Source organism: Hirundo rustica, chromosome 3 (genome assembly GCF_015227805.2).
Source record: "Hirundo rustica isolate bHirRus1 chromosome 3, bHirRus1.pri.v3, whole genome shotgun sequence".
NCBI lineage: Eukaryota > Metazoa > Chordata > Aves > Passeriformes > Hirundinidae > Hirundo > Hirundo rustica.
Genome location: NC_053452.1, coordinates 21,710,009 through 21,732,533, shown reverse-complemented (window position 1 = coordinate 21,732,533; position 22,525 = coordinate 21,710,009). Strand labels below are relative to the sequence as shown.

The 22,525-nt window shown below is 39.1% G+C and overlaps 1 protein-coding gene across 1 annotated transcript in view; it reads right to left on the bottom strand.

The window, feature by feature from the left end:
• USH2A (usherin) overlaps window positions 1-22,525 on the bottom strand; it is a 391,984-nt gene that overhangs the window by 355,393 nt on the left and 14,066 nt on the right. Inside the window, exons 2-3 of the mRNA XM_040059986.2 lie at window positions 17,500-18,176; window positions 12,208-12,373 (exon numbers count right to left, since the gene is read on the bottom strand). Coding sequence (XP_039915920.1) covers window positions 12,208-12,373; window positions 17,500-18,020 — 687 coding nt within the window. The 5' untranslated portion in view covers window positions 18,021-18,176. The remainder of the gene's footprint in view (window positions 1-12,207; window positions 12,374-17,499; window positions 18,177-22,525) is intronic.

Below are 22,525 nucleotides of genomic sequence, written 5' to 3'. Positions count from 1 at the left end.
TTTATGGCTTTTTTTTCTGACCAACAGCAAGTCTGGTACAACACCCAAGAATCACAACTGTCCTTAGCTTGCATGCAAGACACTAAACTTAGGGGTTTTTTAAAAAAAAAAAGTAGTTAAAAAAAAATTTAAAATGGAGGGCATGAGAGCAGGAGTGTTTCCTACTGCAGATGGAATATCATCCCTCAGCAATATTGTTACATCTCTTTCAGCTTAATATTAGCTCTCCCTTCACTGAAACTGTATCTTGGCATTTTAAATCCCCCTTCATTTTCCTGGTTGTCTCTCTTATTCCAATAATATCTTTCTTATCCTTGAAAACATGTCACTCCCATTCAGCAGTCTTATTACATATGCTTCTAGCATTTGTATAAAAGATATTTAGCTTTTCTCTTTGCCCTCCTTTTCTTTTTCACTATCTCCTACAATGTTAATCCCTTCTCAGTGGGAAATGGTTTTCCTTCAATCCAAGTCTTTCTTTTCGTGCATAGATCCACTAGTTCAGCTCGAATTCCCCAAAGAACTTTTTTTTTTTTTTTTAAGGGGGGGTGGGGTAGAAGATGTAAGGGCAAAGGAACCCTGGAATGCTCCTGAAACAATTAACTCTGTTCAAGAATAAAACATTTATTAATATACATTTGACCCTAAACAGCAAAATCAAAAAGCAACTGGAATGCAGACTGACCTATAAGGCAGTTCATAAGCTTAAGAAAACTAATAGCTATTTCACAAACAAAGCCTTCAAGATGCAAAAATACAAGTGACATCAAGCAGAATGATACAAAATAAGAAACATACAAGTTGTTCGTTTTTTATATGGGGTAATTTTACTACTAAAATTTTAGTGTATTAAAAACTGAATGATGCAACCCATATTCAATTATCTGATAAACCAGGCTGCAGACAAAGAAAGATCAATGTGAAAAGAGACAGCTTTTGAAGTGGTCTGTATTTTTAAAGAATTGGTATTTTAAAAAGTAAACACTGCTATAAAATCAACATTGAATCAGAGATTAGTGATCCTTTTGCACAGAGTAATCATTCCAAGTTTAGATGGGAAATTTTCACTTAATCTTTTGTTGACCAGTATGTTTGAAAGTATTTCAGTAGTATGAAGTAGTATTAAAATGGTTAATTACAGCTATGCCACTTTCTACCCCAGCCAACACTGCACCAATATCCTTTACTGCAAGTGTCAGTAGAGCTGTATGAATCTGTTACTGCTGCCTCAGGACAGAACGAACACATCAGGGCAGAGGAGTGGCAGAAAGAAGCCAGGAGTGCAAAACTGCAAATACAGATTCTGTTAGAAAATAAATTAACAAATAAGCTTTGCTACAACTACTATTTTAATCATTGATCAAACTCTATTCTTTTGACACAGAAAGCTTTAACAAGTGACACCTGTGCTGTAAATGAGATCAAAAAAAACCACCATGAGAGGGTCCTAGTCATCAGACCAGAAAATGCATGAAGAACAATTGCTTTCTTGCTGCATAATTACTCTATTTTTCCCCAATCACAGAAGAAATCAGATCCAATATTTGATGATCACTACAGTAACATGAAAGCAGACACATATTAAGGATTCAACAAGCTGCTTTTTAGTAGCTAAAACAGTTACAGAGACTTGCCACAATTAATTGAAGCAAAAGGTCAGAAAGTTCATTTTAGATAATCTCATAACAATGCATATTTTTCCCTCTGCCCCCTCCATTTAAAATACAGCAAAACCACTGATTCAAAATTTTCATGAACTACTTGTAATCATGTAAATTAGAGATGAGATGTGGATGTCAAATGAAATGTCCCTTCTGAATAAAGTCTTCTGCTTCACTAGTCAAAGAATAAGCAGGTACCTGCACAAATGAGGGAAGCTGTTACTAATATACAATTGTTAACTTTTTATGACACTATCAGCTGCGTAATACATTTTAGTCTTTTAAACTGATTATATCTGAAGATTTTGCACCATTTTACACTGCTCAGTACTATGACTCTTAAGTCATTCCCAAATTTAAAGCAAGAATACACTGGTTCTACAAAACAGAGCTGAACAGCTCTGCTGGGACTGAAAAGTTGAAAATCCATTCCTCTGTCTTTTTGGGGGGATGATTTACATAAGAAGAAAGCAATTATTCTTGCCCTCTGAATGCCTTGCCACAAAAAGTTCCATGTATCCAGTTAAGGGATTTTTGCAAATAAAGTCTCATCTCTTCTTTCAGGGCTTAGTTTCTTTTCATGGTCAAGGAGCCACAAAAGTCTGTCTTTGATTCTTTTCATATTCCTCCCCACAACCTTACTTCAGGCCTTTCCCTCCTCCTCTGTGCCCTGCTTTCTTCCATCCATCACAAAGTCCTTTAGAAATGGTCATTCAACTACTCCTTTTGTACTTTAACTCTCCAATACTCTTTTTGATGACAATTCACTGTAAGCTTCAATTTTCATTTTTTATAATAACTGCTTTTTTCCAGAGTTACTAAGCATCTTAGCAGCCAAGTTTTGCCACAGATCCAAACTGTGCTGCTAATTGCACACAGACCAAAACGGACTTTGGAGGACAGCGTTTTGGTAGCTTATTGTCAGTAGTTTATTTTTGGAAAAAGTTAAATGAAACAGTTTATGCAGCAGCTCCTTCAAGGACATTTTGCTAGAGATGGGCCAGGAAATGACCAGGAGAGGCTGCTTATAAAGTTCATAGCGATGTCCTGAGCACTTTAGAGTACAGACTTCATGTTAAGGCACAGAAAAGCCAGGAAGATTACTGAACAGCACAGATGAGGATATCAATGAACACAATTTAAGGAAAAGGAGAAAGACTCTTCAAACATAATTAAATGCACTCAGAAGTTCAGCAGAAGAGTGGCAATGCAACCTGTTACGTATATAATTCCCTGACTTACAGACAAGAAGTAGATACATAAAACACAAGTAGAGAAGCTCAGTAAGACAACAGACTTTGTTTTGACCAGTCCTGATACCAAGAACGACACAAATCCCATGGGACATCAAGCTGGAAAGAGAAAGGCACATACCTCTGAGTAATGAGGATAAATCTTCAAGGGTAAGAATTTCAACGTAAAGAAACAGAAGTTTGAAGTCCTGTAATGTCAAATTACGTCAGGAGCAATGCTGATGATTTATTCTATGCTGCCACTTAATATCATACCACGATTTGCTTAGAGGTGCAACAAGGATGAACCTCACAAGATAGATAGGCCACCTACAATCAGTCAACAGCAAGGATACCCCTGAACACCACAGGAAAGGAGAGAAGAGGGGTTTGAGAGGAAAATATTTTGGCTTTTATTCAGGAGGCAGAAGATAAAAAGCCAGTGCCATTTTTAAAATGCTGCCAGTATCACAAAGGGCCAGACAAGCAAGGCTGCATGACTCTGCACACAAACAGTGCTTGGAAAAAGGAATTTAGGTCAATTTCAAATTGAAACCCTTTTCTGGAAAAGATAGAATTAAAGGAGGGTCAGCTGCTCCTATACCCAAATAAAGTCAGTTTATTTGTGCATCAAGATGGGAAAGAAACAAAAGGTTGGGGGAGAAACGTCAAGTATCTAAACCAGAAATGTCCTAAGCATGCACATAATCTGTAAATTATGACAAAATATATCTGTCTTTGAAATCTAAAGTCCAAGATGTTTGAACCTGAATGTCAGGAATTACAAAAATCATACCACTGAAAAAGTATTGCAATGCCTTAAAGAAAGCTCAAATTTTGATAAAGTAAATGAGCTAATTGATAGAGGCTGGTATTTCATCTCTTTTTACTTTTTAAAAAACATAGTACATTCAGATTCAATGGAAGATCAGAAAAGAAGAAAGAAAAAAAACCCTCTGACCTATTTTCAATTAACCCTGCACAGAGCAAAGAACAATGCGGAAATTAAAGTTATAGACATAATCCATGAAGAGGTCTTGCACCATTTCTTCAGAGGATCCATCAAATCAAGCTTGCACTGGATGAATTGGTTGGAAAAGCACATGGATTAATACTGTGCACTAGAAGAGGCAACATGACTTTTCTGGAAGGAAAACAAGATCCCGTTTGAATTCTTTGAAGTAAAGACACATGTGGATAAGTAGAGCTGACCAATATAATATACTGGCTTTCAAGAAAGGTTTCAAACTTGGGAGAGATTAAATGGTCACATTTCACATAGACCGCAGTTTATCACTAACTCCAACAGTCTTTGCTATCTAACATTTTGTACAGGCTTGAAAAGTAAGGTGAAAAAAAAAATGTAGTGAATACATGCAGACCATAAAAGTCAAAGTTTACTTCAAAGGTGCAGACAATCTCAAAATTGTTAAGGAACAGGCAGTAAAGTAGCAGACTAAATGTCTTGTTAACCACAAGGTAGCAGACAAGAAAAATATTCTTCACTAAATTCTGAATAGTCACTGCTCCAAGTGGTCTTGGGAGTTACTATAGAGACACCCTCACTAATGAGCAAAAAGAAGACATTTCTTATTGGAAAAGAAATTAAAAATAAGCCCACAAAACTTTATTGTTTAGAAATTTATGGTGCAAAGTGTCTGGAATTCTGTCCCTTGCAACCTCAAAAACCCCCAAAAGTTTCTGAAAAGATTGATGAGGATGAACAAAATGCAGAATGGCTTCAATATAAGGAGAAATCTCATTTATAAATTATTTTAACATTTGATAAAGTTCTATAATCAAAATAGCAAAAAGCATGAGAATGATGAGAAACTATAATTAATTAATTGTCTATAATTACATATATGCCAATTTTAAAATTATAAGAATAATAATTAGACTATTAAAGTAAAAACAGGTCAGTTAGTGGCTATTCAAGACAGTCTAGCTTAAGAAGCTTCAAAACCCACTGATTGTCAGAAAATAAATCAATGATACATCTAAAAAGAAGGTGTTTCTACTAATGTACTCTTCTTTCACACTCCAATACAGGCTATCTAGACAGCTATCAAACAGACAGAGAAGTCCTTAAATTAGGTAAAAATTACAGCATTATTGAGCCAAGGCACTGGAATGAGATACATGGACAGGAAGAGTTTCTCTCCCTGTTCCATCCCAGAACTTTCTACTTTCCACACAAGCTGATAAGTTGTTCAGAGCCAGGAAATATTCTTTGCTTCCATGAGAAAATGATACATGTGAAGTCTTACAAGATTCCCCCTCTGGACTGCCACCAGCACACACAGATTTTGTGTTGTACAAGATCTACACATGTAATTTATGTCACCCTCCATTTGTTGCACACAAAGATGTTAACGCAAGATGTAAGACAGAGTTCACACATAAATAATGGAGGTTGCACAAAGGACAACCTGAAAGTTTCACCTTCCATTTCTTGATGAGACTTCTGATTTAAGTCTGTCTTTAAGCTACAAAAACCTGAACCAAATGTAGAGACTACTTTTAAAAAAATAAACAAACAGCCCCCCCCCCCAACCCCCCCCCAAAAAAATAAACAAAACCAAAAACAAACAGGAAAACAAAAGCTCTTCTATTTGGCTGTATTCATGAAGTTTTTAGACTTATCAGAAAAAGTTCCAAGAATCTTGTGAAAACATTTACGTAAGAACTTGCACAGAGGGAAGGACAATAGTTCAGTATTTGTGATCCATCTTTACCAGCAAAGATGCTGGAATCAGTTGCCTGTTTTCTGCTCACACACTATGTGTGCCAAGAACTACCTGCTCAAGGACCTTCTGCCCACATTGCAAATGGTGTGCTCTAAATGGGGATACTCCACTGTACAACTTCAAGCTTGATTTCTCGAAAAGTGAACCAAATTGAAGCATATCAATAGCACTCTTCAGTAAAACAAGACTCAAAACAGACAGAAGGCAAATGAGAACTCTTCCTGTAAACAAAAATGACAATGTAGATGTACGCAGCAAGTCTCCTCTTAGTGCAGTATACCAACAGCTAAAACAAGTACAAGGGACACTTCCAAACTCTCATAGTTTCTCCCCACACAACTAAAGGGCACACAAAATTACCTGAGACCTGCAGGACAGTAAAAGTTTTGGGACTGAGGGAAAAACAAGAAGAATAATCAATCTTAATGGAGTTTTTTCATTATTAAAAAAACAATTTAATTGGCTGCAACTTATTTTTGCATAACAAAAGAAACTGCTTGCAAAGCAAATTGGAGATTAATCATTTTCAAATCTTGAAACTCTCCAGACAAATAAGGCATAGCTTCCGCAAGACATTCAATACTACTTCCCCTCAGCACTGGCCATACAAAGGTTTAATTCCATTCCTACCATATATAACAGAGTCTGGACAGATTTCAGTGGTATTTGCAACTGCAGTTACGAAAAACATTTGCCATTTCCAGAAATGGAATCAAGATAGCATTAAAAAAACATGTATTTTAGGCATTCTCTGAATTTAAAATCTTAGCCCAAAGTTCCTTACCTTGTGTTCCGAGGCAGCTGTTAGACTGCAAATTTAAATCAACAAATATATTCAAACTCATATTCAGGCAAGAAAAGAAGTAGTTTAAGAGACAGTGTGAGTAGAATCAATCATCTGGGAAATACCGTTTTCTCAAGAAGCTGAAGTCACAACAGAGCTTTCAAATTTACACAGTCAGCATGCTAATACCCACAGAACAGGAGGAGAAGAGGCAAGAACCACAATAGGACCTCTGGATGCAGGAAAAAACAAAAATTTTTACTGATATTAAAGAACACAGAGGCTGCATGTCCAGCAGCAGTACCTGAATGGCCTGCAACAGTAGCAGAATAGATGCTGAAGCAGCTCCATGCTCATTGTGTCTGTGAATAGTTCTTTAAACACACACTCAAATACATGACAGACTGTGACGTGTGTTTTATTTCTGCTGCCTGGTGGGAGTGGAGCACCAGCCATATGGATAGACTGTATCCTCGCAAATATTTTCAACAATTCACAATTGCAATTAATAGACAAGAAGCTCCCAAATGCAGATTTAATGTAAACTCTCCACTCCCTTCTTGGACCTGACAAACTACTCTTAATAGATAGTAAGCGATGACTTCAAAGAGGAGATCAAAGTGGTTTGTTAAATCAAAATGCTTTCTTGCTCTCTCATGTCCTTATTAAACTTAGGGGCTATACCCTTTAGAAGACCCTGTATTTAGTAAGACATACACAGGGACTGTATAGAATAAATGTTGGCCTCTCTGTTTTTAAGTCGCAGGCTCTTTGCTTAGAAAATAAACGGTGAAGTATTCAAAAACTAGTGCAGAAAATAAAAGGTTTTCACAAATTGGAAAGGACAAGTTTTCTCTTGATAGTCAAACAGTTATGATGTAAAGCGGTCTCATTAAATCATAAGTACTTTAACCTTTTCTTGAAGGAACTGGAAGATTTAAAGATTTATAAAGAAATTTTGCCTAAACTAGGAAATTACTCATATTTGACATGTATTGAAATGATAATGCTGATTTCAATAGGCACTCTAAGAGCATTTTCCTCCCAGGAGAGTAATTCAGTCACGGTTACCTCTCTGCATTTAGATTTTAAACTTACTTTCCAAAGCTTTTAATGTGCTATAGTCTGCCAAAACATGGCAGAGTTACATAGATATGATCAGGCAAAATAAAGGCTAGCAAAAAGACTATTTTTATAATTGCAGACACTAAATATGAAACAAAAACATCAATCTGACATGTTCTCAAAGAATCTCCTGTTTCAGCAGCCTCATCTGTATCTGCAAATTCATGTTTAAATTCCACTCTTCTTAATTGTTTAAATAAATTCTGAAGTATAAAAAGGAAAGTGTAAGACTCTTAACACTGAAAATGAAAAAAGACAATACGCAATGGTGCTGCTGTTAATAAGTGGAATAAATCTGATATTGGTTTCACTTTGCAGAGATAATATAGTACACAATTGGCCTTAATTACGCTCAGCTTTTTTATTTCTTTAGAAGTTAAGATTTTAAGATGCCAATTTTTCTGAGGTTTCACTTCAGTGCATATCTGATTCTTTTAATTTAAGGCTATATATCTTTTGCTCCAGAGTGTACCTTCAGAGTTTTTGCTAATATATACCTAAAAATGTACAGTGAAAAATATCACTAAATCAAGATCAAACAGAAATACCCTAAAACTTTCAGAAGCCTGAAAGACTTCTGAAATCCTCACCAACTGAAAACAACTAGAATTCTACTAGAACAGTAGAAAATTTTGTAGAGGAGTTTCAAGTTCACTACCTTGCATTTTGTAATAGCAATTTTATTTCATGACAGTTCCCCATGTCTTCTAGGTCATGTCATTCTTCCAGTATGACATCTTACTGTTCCCCCTTCTGATTATGTCTGTTACCAGCTGCTATGATAGGTACACTCTTAATATTTCTGCCAAGATCATCAACAAAAATAAAACACAAGGCTGGTCCAAAAAGTAATTCTCAAATGATTCAATTGGTTTTGTGCCTGCCCCCACCCCAGGATTATAAGCAAGTTCCTTTCACCAGTATCTATTTCAGCCCCTCTCATGAGCATTCCCTTTGACCCTACAAATTCTCATAGGTTGTCACATCAACCTGATAGAGGAAATCTGACACATTTACTTCTTTGCCTGAAAATCAGCTTTCTCATTAAAAAAAAAAAAAAAAAAAAAAAAAAAAAAAAAAAAAAGCAAAAAAAAGCAGCTAAGAGATCAGACTGTGATGAGCTATCTATAGGAAATCCATGTCGCATTTCATACCCTTTTTCATTTAGCTCCACATCTTTATCTATTTCTTCCAAGATCTCCTCTAAATCCTCATACACCATTGCATCAATACAGGTCTGCATTGCCAATATCCTTTTTCCTTCCTCTTGGTACATACTTTGGCTGGGGTGGAGGTAAATTTTTTTTCACAAGACCCTGTAGGGTGCCATGTTTCAAATTTAGCACTGAAACAGCATTGACAACACGTTAGTACCTTAGTTATTGCTGAAGAGAGCTTGCCCAATGTCAAGCCCTTCTCTTTTCCTAGCTGAACTCCTCATCCCACCTCAGCAGTAAGCCAAGGTTGGACCAAGAAACTGGGAAGGGAGACAGCTGGGACAAAAAGATATTCCTTATTTTATAGCCTCATGCTCAGCAATAAAAACTAGGGTAGAAAAAGAAATGTGAGGAGATAGGAGCTTTACTTCCAAGGTGGTCTGCAGCTAAGAAATTGGCTGGGCAGTGGTCTGCTTGTGGGAAATGGTGAGTGATTGCCTTTACATAATTTGCTCCCCTCCCAGTCCCTTTCTTTCATGAGTTTTTCTCACTTTTGCTATTTCTGTTGTCTCTTGTGTTCCACTAGCAGGATGAGGAGGGCCCAGGTGCTTGGCTGCTGGCTGGCATCAACATGACACCTTTCCTAAATAGAAGCAGTATAGCTCCATCTCTGACTGGTAGCTTTGTCAAAGAATTTATATGCCAGTTCTTCCAGAATTTTTGGACAAAACCATCTATTTGCAGCAGAATGTACACTTGCAAATTCACGTTTCTACACTTTATGATCACTTTTGTTTCCATACATTAAATTTCTGTTACCCTGATTGGTTTTGCACTGTGACTCCTGAAAACAGAACCAAGACATTTATTTCTTCTGGGCACCTTACTCAATTCATCCCTTATCTCAAGCACACTTCCACTGTTCTCAGGTCTTGCCTTCTTACACACACACACAAAAAAAAACCTGTTAGAATTTTTTGCCATTTGATAGTCTAATTCATATCAACCACTTCATAGTTTTATTTCTAAACTACATAGCACTCTCTGTGAATCTGCTTCCCCATGCCCCAGTGCTCACACACTCTGTCTCTCTAACTGCAGGGGTACTCACTCACAGATTAAGCCTGGGCAGTATATATCCTTTTTTTTTTTTCTTTAAGGGCAGAAGTTTCTCTTAATTCTATTATATTAATTTTTGAAAACCTACAGGCTTTTTTTTTTTTCCCATTCAGTCTCCAGACTCCAAAGTTAACCTTATTTCATTAAAATAGTTCACGTGTTTGTTGTCTTTGAGACCCAAAACTGTACTTAGAGAACTAAAGAACTGCTTACTCTTCTTTTTCATCTGACTCCAGTTATGAATGCTCAACATTATTCTTGAGACCTACACCTCTGATAACGCCCTCATCACTTAACAAAGCTGGTATACCCAGACTTTCTGCTTCAGCAACTATTAGATGAAGAAACCCTTCATGCAGAACACACAGGAATGTTTGGGCCCTGCTTTTGTTAGTAGAACTTAAATTTCCAAGTCATAAACTGGAAAAGAAGTCTCCACAATGACACAGTTCTTAGTAGTAGTTCCCTCTAACAAATTACACATCTAAATACAAACCCAAGGATTTAAATTCCTAGATTTCCTCAGCAGAATTAATTTACTATCCTTCCCTTCCCCTATAATTATTTTATTCCAAAGAAATTATTTTCAGTCAGTGCGATCCTTTCTTCTTTCCTTCACTCTTATCATTTAATTACTATTTGGTGCTATTCCACCACTTAGCTTTCATTTTTATCATTCCTAATAGGCATATGCTTTTACACCTGAATTCCAAACATATCTGCCATTCCACCATATTTTTTCTCTCTCTAAATTCAGTTTCACATCTGTAACGAATACTTCACACTCCTCTGTCATGGTGCCTATTGCCTAGCATCTGGGTGTATGCTGGAAGTTACTTTTCCATATTTTTGTATGGTGTTTCTCATGTTGTCACCATCCATTTATGGAAAAAAAATGCTTTTGGCCCCCTGCTAAAAACAGACCAACCTTTGCCTAAAGTTTGATAGCCAGTCCAAAGACTAAATGGATCAGGGTGCAGCCACTATCATCTCTAATGGCAAGTTGCATCCTACAATAGCACCAAGCACAGGAAGGTTCTACCCTGAGCTCAGAAACTTCGAAAAGGCATCAGCCTGCAGTTTCCTTAAGGGTCTAGAAGCTGTATTTTTTTACTCCTGCTATGAATTGAAAACTTTCTAGGGAGAAACAAAGGACCAAATTCCACAGGGTGTTTCACATTCCTTTGTAATGCAGTTCAAGATCTGTCTGTGTATTTAACCAGCCCCTTCACTTTCACTTGGCTATGCCAGACTTTAGCAGTTTCTGAGGTACAAAATGCGACTGACAGCAACAGCAGTAATATAGCACCCTTGGAGTGCTTGAAGTGTAAAGTTCATTAGTTCTACCTTAAGGTCACTCTTTTAATCCAACAGCCAAAATCTTATTCACACTACCATGCTGTTATCCTGGAAAAAAGAAAACTGCAAAAAAATCAAGACGTCGGCTTAGATACTTCTTACAAGTGACAAGATCACTAAAAATCCAAATCACAGTCAATACCTTTTAGCAAGTTTCAAGAAAGCAGCAAAACTATTCTTGATTGTGCTGCAGACCAAATGAAATATAATAAAACGGATAGAGGAAATGAAGGAAGGAAAAGATAAACATTTCAATACCTGATAATTGTGTTTTATAATTATTAGTTGAACTTGGCTCACAAACAGAATTTACTAGGGTGACTGTTGGGAATTACAAGACATGCAAATAACTGAATTTTAATTTCTTCTGTGTTTGTTTACTGATTTTTGTACATACAGTTTAAATTTTAACAAACTCAATTTTGCTTTATCCTCAGTGGATATTTGTACACTTATTAAAAAGTTATGTCAACAGAAGACTTTTAGAACACAGGGACTGTGCTCTAACAATTACGAATCATAGTCTTAAAATACGAGGTGATAGCTCAGTAACTTACTAGCTTGACTGATCCTGCACAAACTCACACATCTACTTACATGCACTGTAAGAATTTTTAAAATTAAATGGAACACAACTCCATAAGGTAAGTACATCAGCATGTACAGATGAGAATGGCATTCCTTGTTAAAGGAAATAATCTGAGACTGATTGGTAATGTTACATATAAGTATCTCAGATATTAGTATATGCTTTTCTTCACCTCACATCCTTGTGTTCTTAAAGGTGAGAATTTTCAGTTTTGTACAGTCTGCTTGTTCAGAAGAATGGGCACAGCATTTCTTTCCAGTGCTAAATTAGCAATTGCCTCAAAATAAGCTCCCAAATTAAGATCTTTACCTATAAGACTCAAGAGTTATCATTTACATCCCCCAATTTATTCTTTTATATTTAAACAGTTACACCACTCTCACACGAAAGTTGTATTTCAACAAATATTAAATGGATTTTATTTTACTCACCTGCACACTGAGATGAATCCATTTCTTCACAAGAATTCTCCCCAGTGTCATTACTTTTATTGGTGGCTGCAAACCATTTACTGTGCGATAATAAAACATGGTCTCTTTCTCAGAGATTGTGAGTTTGAACACAGTCTGCCCATCAATAGCCTTTTCTATCACACACCTTTGGAAATAACCAAGAAAAACAACATAAGGTCAGAGGCACACACATATACACATTCTTGCCAAGGTGCTATCCTGTAAAGCGTGCTAACCAAAATGTATTAAAATAAACATTAAAAATACAGCTCTTGAGAAGATGCTCAGTGACAGTGAAAGTCACAGGATGCACTAAGTGTAAAAGAACTTTAGCAAAAATATTTTCTGTCTCAATCTGTGAGGTTTTCTGGTTGTTTTAGGGTTTTGGCTGATTGGTTTTTTTGTGTTTTGCTTTGTTTACTGAGTGCTTGCAACCCCAGCTCATTTGGGGGTGGACTAGAGGTCCAGTTGGCCACCTCTCTTGATGGTTGCATGACAGAAATCAAACTGACTGTGCAGGTCTCTGCCACACTTTTCATACAGAGCTGTGCAACTTAGTACATCCTGTGGGGGCACCTTACTTTTCCTTAAATTATTTTTTATTTTAAAGCAGTACAAATGACATGCTTTGGTAATAAGTATTCCATCTTTCCACCCAATCTGTGCAGCCCTAACACCAGCTTCCCCTGCACTCTCCCCTTTGCAGTGTCTTTCTTTAACCTAAGAAAGCAGAGCAAGGCAAGAAGGATATCCAGACACTTACTAGGAATTTTTTTCCCCACAAAGAAGTCACACCAATAGCAAATGCAACAATGTCATATGAGGTACAGAGAATATGATCCACAGCAACCTATTTTGCATTTCGAGCTGCTGAAATGTTTTAGCCAATCCAATCACCATGATGTCAAGAGTCCTGAGAAAGCACAGACTCCATATGCTTGTGTAACAATTAAGTATTTCATTAAAGCAATCACAAATACAAGACAAAATTATAAAGTTCTACCCTTCCCATTTGAGCTGCTCGAGAAATACAGTTCTCAATGTATTGACCCATGAAAAGTCAAATATTTTAGCAGTTACACCAGACTAAATTAGTGCACTAGGTCACAAGATGGAAGGAAAAAAATTTGTATGAGATTATTATTTACTTACACATATCTCAGAGACAAGAAAAAAAAAAAGAAACCCTCTATCTACTGATAAGTGTCTTAATCTACTCTGCATTTATAAAAGAAAACCATCAAAAAGGCTGTTCTTTGATACTGCCATTATTCACTAGTTCACCTTTAAATCCAAGAGAAAAATTAATTCTTCCTGTTACTATTCTAGCCTGCTGGAATGTTGTCAATGAAACACCTTGCAAAATGAAGACTTCTGTTTTCCCAACCTTACTAAAACCACATTTCTTAATAAATTGTTCACTGTTCTTTCCCATATTTTGTTTGCTTGTAAACATGCTAGTTTTGTTAGATAATAAATATGAAGGAAGGCTCAGCTAAGTAGCAAAATATTTAGGAACTGGATTTACCCCGTTCCTGGATAAACAATAATTGGATAATCCAGGATTTTGTTTATTTTACTTATCTAAAACAAACATCCCCACATTGTTTTTATCCCCAAAGGTGTCACGACTTTAAGAAGGGAAGTGACCTTGATGTACATCACTTTGAAAACTGGAAAGAACAAATGTGAATTGTGACTTATTACTAAAAGAGGAAAATCAAGAGGGAATAGAGAAGAGAGGGAAGAAAAAAAGAAAAAAATCCAAACTAGTTCTAACACAGGTGAAATGGGAGGAGGTATTACTTCTGACTCTGAGCTTGATTTTCTATTCCAGACATGATTACAGAGAGAAGCCACTATTCTTTGTGAAGTCTTCAACTTCTGGCAACCCGCAGTCCCACGGAGCCAATACCTGACTACATATACCTCAGTGGTGGGGTTGGAGAGTTAAAAAAAACACTAACACAAATCCACTCGGTCAGCTTTCAGAGAGAAAAAGAGAACTGGAGCACATGGGAACATCTGCACTGGTTCAAAATCAGATGCATGGTATCTTTTGGCAGATATCCCTTTCAGTCTAATTCCCAATGTAAAACATCTGAACAGATAAAAAGTAACACCATATGATTTCAGTCGCTTAGATAAATAAAGTTTAAAAATTCTGTGTGCTACCCACTTCACAATCAGGTCATTCCTGCCGATGCTTTTGCTTGTAAAGGGTCTCAGTTCACTTCTTGGCATCACCAATATCCTCTGGGCACCTGAACTTGGTCCTGTTCACACCACATTGATATAAGCTGCCCGCACTGATTACTCACATATGCAAAGCTTGTACCCATATCCTTATCCTATTCCATTGTGAAGGGCTATCATCATATACAGTTTCCCATATGGTGCTAATGCTTACATACAGGCTCCACAGGCTTACTGAAGGCAATTATATTAAGTGATGAATACGTGCAGCAAGGGAGGAGGCATGAGGCAAGAATGAAACTCAGGGGCAAGAACTCTGCTCACTTACTGCCTAAAGGGAAAGAAAATTTAAAGACTGGAGTACAAATGTCAATGCTTTCTCACTCTTGCTTTTCTTCAATATTTCCAATACACAGTGACTTAAAAGCATGCCTACAAATATCTCTACTGAACATCTCAGAAGAGCATTGGGGCTCCAAATAAATCTGTAACATTACCTGACTCTTCTCTCTGTGTCAAAGAGTACCATCTCTCATATTCACATAAGAAAACTTGGTATATGAAACTGCTGAAGAAAATTCTTGGTGTCTCTGCTTATGTGCAACTTTTAAAGGGCCTTCAGGCTTGGATCCTCACATCACTCTCTCATTTCAGCTAGCACAGTAACTTCTAATAAAAATCCTGCTATTCTCTTACATGAGTACATGGGTACATGCCTATCAGAATGTCACAGGATGTAATGGGATACTGTGCAGAAACATTCCTAGCTTCTTTGCTAAGCACACACTGTCACAGGCAGACCATATAAAATTCAGCAAAAAACCACATTAGTATGGCATGTCCAAAACACAGGAGTCTGCTGTACTTGATGTAACAGTACTTTGCCAGTAAAAAAACCCCACCTTGTTAAACTTTCAATCATTCTACTGGCAAAATGAGCAGCTTTGGTGGGAACACAAGGACTTTGTTAGAATGCATCCCAGTTCTGCGAGGTTTCTCTGCTGTGATAATGGGGTTTAAAAGGTCTCACAAATGACATGTAACAGGGACAATTCCCCATCAGGGACTGCAAAATGTAGGGCATCCGGTAAGCCAAACTTCATCTGCCAACCTGAAGGACTCATTAAACCAGTATAATAAAAGGGAAAGCATCTTAGTCTGCTGGTAAATTATTTCCCTTTTGTAAGATGCTTTCTGAGTCAGGCTTCAGTGACTATTCATGTGCAACAACTACACCACCAGAACTGGAGCTCAGTATTCCTTTTATGAAAAAAGAAAAACTAACACAATTCTTTCTGTGCCAGCGAAACAAAAGCACCTGGACAGTGGCACATCATCTGATGACTGGAATAATTGCTGTCCATATTCAGTTTTCAGGACTGGGCTTTACCATTGTCTTTCCTACATGTTGAATAGCGGCAAATATCACAAGACATAAGAATGAAGCGATCTATTACAAAAATTGAATAAAAACATTTAAATTTTAAAGTGATCCATAAAACCCGCTGAACAGGAATATGTACACTCTGTAGTTATTAACACAGCAGCAACTGGAAGCTAATCTTTTACACTAGTCCATGGCTTATCAGTCATCAGTAGAGTCTGGTTTCTTCACAGCACTTAATCATTTGAAACTAAGGACATAACATTTCATTGTTTTAGGCTCCATGCATCAAAGCCTATCCCATTGACAAAAGACTTTCACAGATCTCAGTCAACACGTTGCTGCAATGGCTTGCTTGGAAATTAGCAGGATGCTTCTGCTTCAAGTTAGGCACGTGCTCTGCTGACGGAGACTCTGATGTGCCCACGTGTGTGTGGACAGAAATTCACAGCATGGGAACACACCAGAAATGGACTCTCTGATGTTCGAGATGCAACCATCATATAGAAAATCATAGGCCAAAGCTCTGGAGATGCCTTTACACATACTGACAGCTGAAATGATTTAACTTCAACTCAAAAGTCCCTTTTGCTCTGCAGGTATCATTTATTTCCACTCCATAACCACAAATTCTACGGTTAGGTCAAGTTTTTTAAGGTAATTACCACTGCATAAAACATACTATAATTTTACATTATGATTTTTGACATTTCTATTTTTTCTGATGATTTTGCTACCTTTGACAAGTGTCTATTTCACATCAGCATGCAAAATAAGTATCAAAAGTACCTCAACAAAGCAGATCATTAGCTACATTCTAAGAATAAGTTATGACAACAAGTATAAAATCATTTGTGGCATGTAGTCTGAAGGAACAAACTATACTATTTGCGTGCTTTATTTTAAAGAGATCTACACAACAAAGGTAAGAAAGAGTAGGAGGCTCTGCATTTTGTGATAGATGACAGAACTTTTTCTGCAGGATCTGGGATGCATTTTTCAAAAGGCAGGTTTTTCGTCATGGTAAGGCCCGGTCAAGCTGAAAGGTCACTTCTAACAGCAGTATTTCCTGAAAATGCAACATGTAGGCAAAGAGGAGAGGAAGCATGCTTAGCCATCTCTATTTTTTGAACATCTAGTAAAATTTCACTAGCAGTTTAAATAGTGGAATCATTTGTTAAAGCAGCAACACAATCTGCCAGCTGGGAAACATTCCCCAGATGTTCCAGGAACATTATGACCTCTCTTCTGTATGTCCAAAATATACATTTCGGTGGCTTTCCTTGCTTTTAAGACAAACTTGTGTTGGAGAAGTTCTAACAACTTAGATGGTTTTTTTTCCATCATGAAAGCAGCAACACCACAACCCTGTGACAACATAATTTTCTAGCAGCTTTTAGCAGGAATGTGAATTGGAACCCCAAATCTCTCTTTTTGAGGAAAGCCATGCGCATTATTTACAAACAGTTCCGAACACTGGAAGCCATTGGACTATCATCTGAGTCAACGCCGCTGAAACTGAAGCCGCCTGTCTTGACATCTGGGAAGACCCCAGCCTAAATAGGGCTCTATAAACGTCACAGTTTCCCACCACACCTTTTAAAAGTTTAAAGAGCTTGCTAATAATGACCGTGACTACGATCAATTTTTTTAAGAGCACCAGGAAAGTAAACACCTTCAATACTACTTACATTACACCTTCTTGCTCAGGTTTCAACCATACAGTTAACGTAAATGAAGCTCCAAGCCTTGGAGGACGGGGAGTAGAGAAGCACTCCTTGTGGTTATGAAAAATAAAACTGGAAGCATTGCTGGAGGACCCTGGATGCAAGTCCCTCTTGTCCTCTGTGACACAGATACCAAGGCCTTCTGAAAGAAGCTGCTTGTAGGATGAAGGCGACGACCTATATGGACATTCCTGAACACAAAACCTCTGAGTGCAGGATATAATACTCTGAACAGCTACTGAGCTATGACAAAAAGTACTTCGGTCTGGCAGCCCACAAGTGGCTTGAGTTGGCACGATTGACACATTCTTGAAAGCTCCCACATTTTCAAGCCTAGGGAAATGTCCCTGAGAGCTGACCAACACAAAGGAATCATAATAAGTTAAGAATAATGTTTCAATAGCATGAAACAAGAAACGACATCTCAAGGAAAGAGCCCGGCAATTCATGTTTACAAAAAAGCTCCTTCTGATTAAAGCAAACATAAATAAATAATGATGTCCATGTCGGTAGCAATGTCTTCAGGTGCTGTGCTTTAAGAGCTTATGTAGCATTTCATCCTCAAAAGCCCCATGCAAGGACTCAGTCGCAAGGGACATCTACGTCTTCTGGCCAGTGTCACGTGGGTGACAGCCAGGAACCTGCAAACCACAGAAAACAGACACGTCCGTAGGAGGAACCTCCTCTTTCACACCAACAGAGGTGATGCCCAGCCAGGGATTTCAAGGGTTTGGATTCTTCGTCCAGATTCCAGCCAGCAGGCCCACCTGCCCACCTTTGCCGGCTAGGGCAGAGACATTTCTCCGAGCCAAGGCCACGGGATTAGGGCGGCTCAAGGGCACGAGGGCTCATGGCCGAGCGGAGTTTATCCCGGATCTGTGGCGTCACCTGGCTTTGTGTGTCACAGTAAGGAATTCGGGACACGGCAGCAAACCGGGGCATGCAACATGGGCCTCTGAAAGTCTCTGCTGAGGGTTTCGGGCGGTTTGGTTGGACCTCACGCCTACAGCCCCCCGGCGCTTACCTAAACCTGGCTCCCTGGCTGCTGCCATCCCCACCGCGCTATTCCCGAGGGACACCCCCGTTCCCCGGGGAGCCAGGAGCGCTGTTCCTACCGTCCCCTCGCGCCTTACCCCGCCGCCCACCTCACGCCGGCTGCTCCTCTCAGCGCTCGGCAAAGCTGATTAAAACCACGTTCCCCATCTGTCCCGTGTGGAGCTTTTTCTAACAGCGAGCGCCAGCGCCGGGGCGCGGCGGGCCGGGGCAGCGGTGGAAAGGACGCTTTAGCGCTATTGCCCGGCCGGCAGCGGCGCGCAGCCAGCGGGGCCAGCGCAGCCCGGCGCTCCCCGCGGCGACGCCGCCGTCGCCCGGCAACGCCGCGGCCTTCCCCGCCCCCCGGGCCCGCTCGGCCCTCCCCGCCCCCGGGCCCGCTCGGCCCTCCCCGCCCCCGGGCCCGCTCGGCCCCTCCCCGCCCCCGGGCCCGCTCGGCCTTCCCCGCCCCCGGGCCCGCTCGGCCTTCCCCGCCCCCGGGGCTGCCGTGAGGGGCGGCGGCAGCGCCGCGCCCGGCGGGACTCGCCGCACCCGCACGCCGGCACGGCGCCGCCGCGCTGGGCCCGCTCCCCCACAGCCGAACCGGGCAGCCAAGGAGCGTCCCGTTCCCCCATTTTCTCCCTCTGGTAGCGCTGCGCGTAGCCGGCGCAAACAAGCTGCGAAGGTGTCGTCGGTGAGCTGAGCGTGAGCTACGGTGGGTTGTTTACGTGTGGTTCTGGACAGAGAAGCACCAATTAATATGCCCCCTAAGGATAAAGGAGGCATCTATAAATTTTATCTTTACTATGGAAGTTGCGTGAGCTGCAGCCTGGCTGGTGTCTTTCCCTACAATTTTGTTGCTATCGCCTCCAGTAACTTGTCACCTTAGCATGTTTGGACTTGCACTGGCTGCATAGTGACGAAATTCTTTGGCAATATATACAACTGCTAAGAAATCATCCTCTGTCGTAACTCTTGATGCATTTTAACAAGGCCTTCATCCCGTATCAAACAAGCTCCTTGACCATTCCTGGAACATCTCTGCTTTAATACAGATCTTTTTCCTTAGGTCATAAAAGATAAATAGTAATTCCTGCTGAAGTGTTACCAGTCATTTTGCAGTGTTTTCATGTTCTGGTAGTCATTCAGCATCATAGCTCTGTTGTCAGAATTACATGCCCTAAAGTATTCAAATGAAAAGAACTTTGTTTACCACAGAAGGGCTGGGGGGGGAGGAAACATTTGTCTGAGGCACAGTGCAAGAATGCAGCCCAGAAAGGACTCCTAGATAAATACAATCAGACCACGTGCTACCCCGGTACCATTGACAGTGTGACGGCCAGAGCTCTTGCACATCAAGAATAAACCAGGTCTTACGGAACACACAGGAGAGAGGACAGAAAATATGGTAATTAAATCCTAGATATTAGCAACCATCTCAGGACGTAAATGGGAACAGCTATGAGCATGGAGCATGCACCTTCGGAGGCACCTAAGGTAGGAGCTTACCAAATGGTGACACCAGACCGGCTTGTGTGTATTTCTTGGCATTTGTGAAATATTAATAAAGAAATAAATAAAAACAAGTTTTGCTTATTCCCATCCCTTTCTAGCAGCCAGCAGGCTTGCTCCAAGAATCTTTGCAGGTCTAACAGATGTCTGGAAGGAAAGTCAGGATATGTTCACCACAAAATGCACTTTCTGTCATATTCTGCCAATACTTGAAAGCCTCACCACCTCCCAGACAGACTAAAACATATTTCAGTAGTGCTCAGTTTGGGAAAGTGGCCCTGACTCATATTACACCCTCCATTCTCCAAAATAACAAGCAGAAACGACAATTTTTCCCATTGCATATTTCATCCAAATACACAAGACAGCAGTATGAACCTTGCAAAACCACATTGCAGGCCAACAATTACCCAGAATAAGGATCACTTCATTGTGGTTCATCAGGAGTATAATCAATAAACTACCTGCAGGAGGTTAAACAATGAGAAAGCATCCAAGCTTTTGCAACCAAGAGCAGGCCTGCAATGTAAACTGTACCACAAACAAAAAACCCCCTGAGAGTGATTTTGAGGGAAATACAGACCCTATACACAGGAGGGTTTTGAAGGTTGTTTAGTGTACATTTATGGAAACAGAGAATCCTACAAGCACAAAAAAAAAAAAAAAAAAAAAAAGAAAAAAAAAAGCGCTATTATTATGCAATGAATTCTCATGAAGAATACATTATGTCCATTTAACAGAATTAGAACTGTGGAACAAGGGAAGTGATATAATTTGAGTGCTTCAAGCTTTTAGTTACAACTAAAGTTACAACTAGTTCATTTACTAGTTACAACTAGTTCATTTCACCAGGAAAGAAAGCCTTCATTAGTCCCTGAGGTGCCTAAAGCAACCCCAATGTCAGTGGAGAATCTGACCTGCATCAGAAAGTTGTGACATAAATGGGCACCTGATCCTAATGATTCAACACCCTATCCATGGCAGATAGCATTATCCAAAAAAACCCCTTTCCGTAGCAGTTGTTTTCTTAACCCACAGATAGCAGAGAGTCTCAGGACACACAGAGGCTCTAGGAGGTCAGGGCAGGTTGCTGAGGAAAAGAAACCATAAAATCTGGTTTGTTATACAGCAGCCTGTGCCTTGACTAGTAAATTTGAAACCACGTATCTGAAGTTTGAATGCTCTGAATCAAACTTTTATATGGGCAGTCATCTTCCTAAAAACAAATAATAAGCCCTCAAACCTACCTATTTGCACAGGCTAAGTGGAACATCTTATTAAAGATGGTAAAACCACAGGGGCTAATTAAGTTTGCATAAAAGGCAAGCTTAACAGAACCATTGCCAAATTTCAGTGTGTTTAACTTTGTAACAATGATCCTCTGGTAGGATGAAAAAGTAAGAGAATGAAGAGAAAAGAGCAATATACTTACTCAAAACTACAATTATAAAAAGCTAGTGTGCACAACCAGGGTAAAATTGCATGTGTGTTTTATACTTACACAATTCAATGACAATTTAAAATAATTTCCTAGAATCATAATTCATGGAATGACTGAGGAAGAATTTCAGGTAATCCATCTCTCTCGTAAAATACCATGGGTGTTCTGCACTGTCACAATTACTTTTAAACGTTTTCTTTAGTGGTGGGAAGAGTCTTGACACCTAATTTGTTTATTGATTTTGCCTTGTCATCGGTTAATAAGGAGTTCTGGAAAAATGCAGAATTTTGCAGTGTATTGTAAGCTTGCTTTTGTATCATGTCCTGCAAACCCCTTAAAACCAACATTAGCTCCAATTTGTGCAGTGCTGACTAGCTGAATGCTGCAATTTTTGCTATAGTCTGAAGTGACCTATGTAAACTAGCCCACACAGCATGACTTTCAAAGATTAAGCTCAAGTGTACCACTCAAGATTCACTTGCAGTGAATATTCATAAAGAGTTGCTTTTATGAGTGCTTTTTCCCGTAAAACTCCACCATTTGAATATTTGCAGGAAATTAACATAAAAGATCCATTTGCATTGCTGAGTCAATATGTATATTTCAAATTCGACTGTCTAGCAAAATTATTTTCCCAATTTTTTGCAAGCAATAATAAAACTACAATGCAAGTACATTTTAATAGCTGGAGGGGAGTTGATTATGACAACCCAGGAATAATTAACAACTCACATTTTAAAGGGGAGGAAATTCTGTATAAGCCAGCGAAATAAATATTGGAGTAAAATTTTCTGAAAGCACAGGAGGAGGCGGCAAGTATTTTATAGAGCTGTTAAGAGCCTTTTAACAGCTTTAGAAGTACAGTACATCACACCACTTATTTTAGCACCAAAAACTTTCTTTGTTACTAGAAAGGCAGAAACAAAAGACTCTTTTAGGAAACGAGCTTTACAGGCTTCCTTCGTATGAAACTACAGCCCCACAGTGTACATCTCCACATGGTAAATC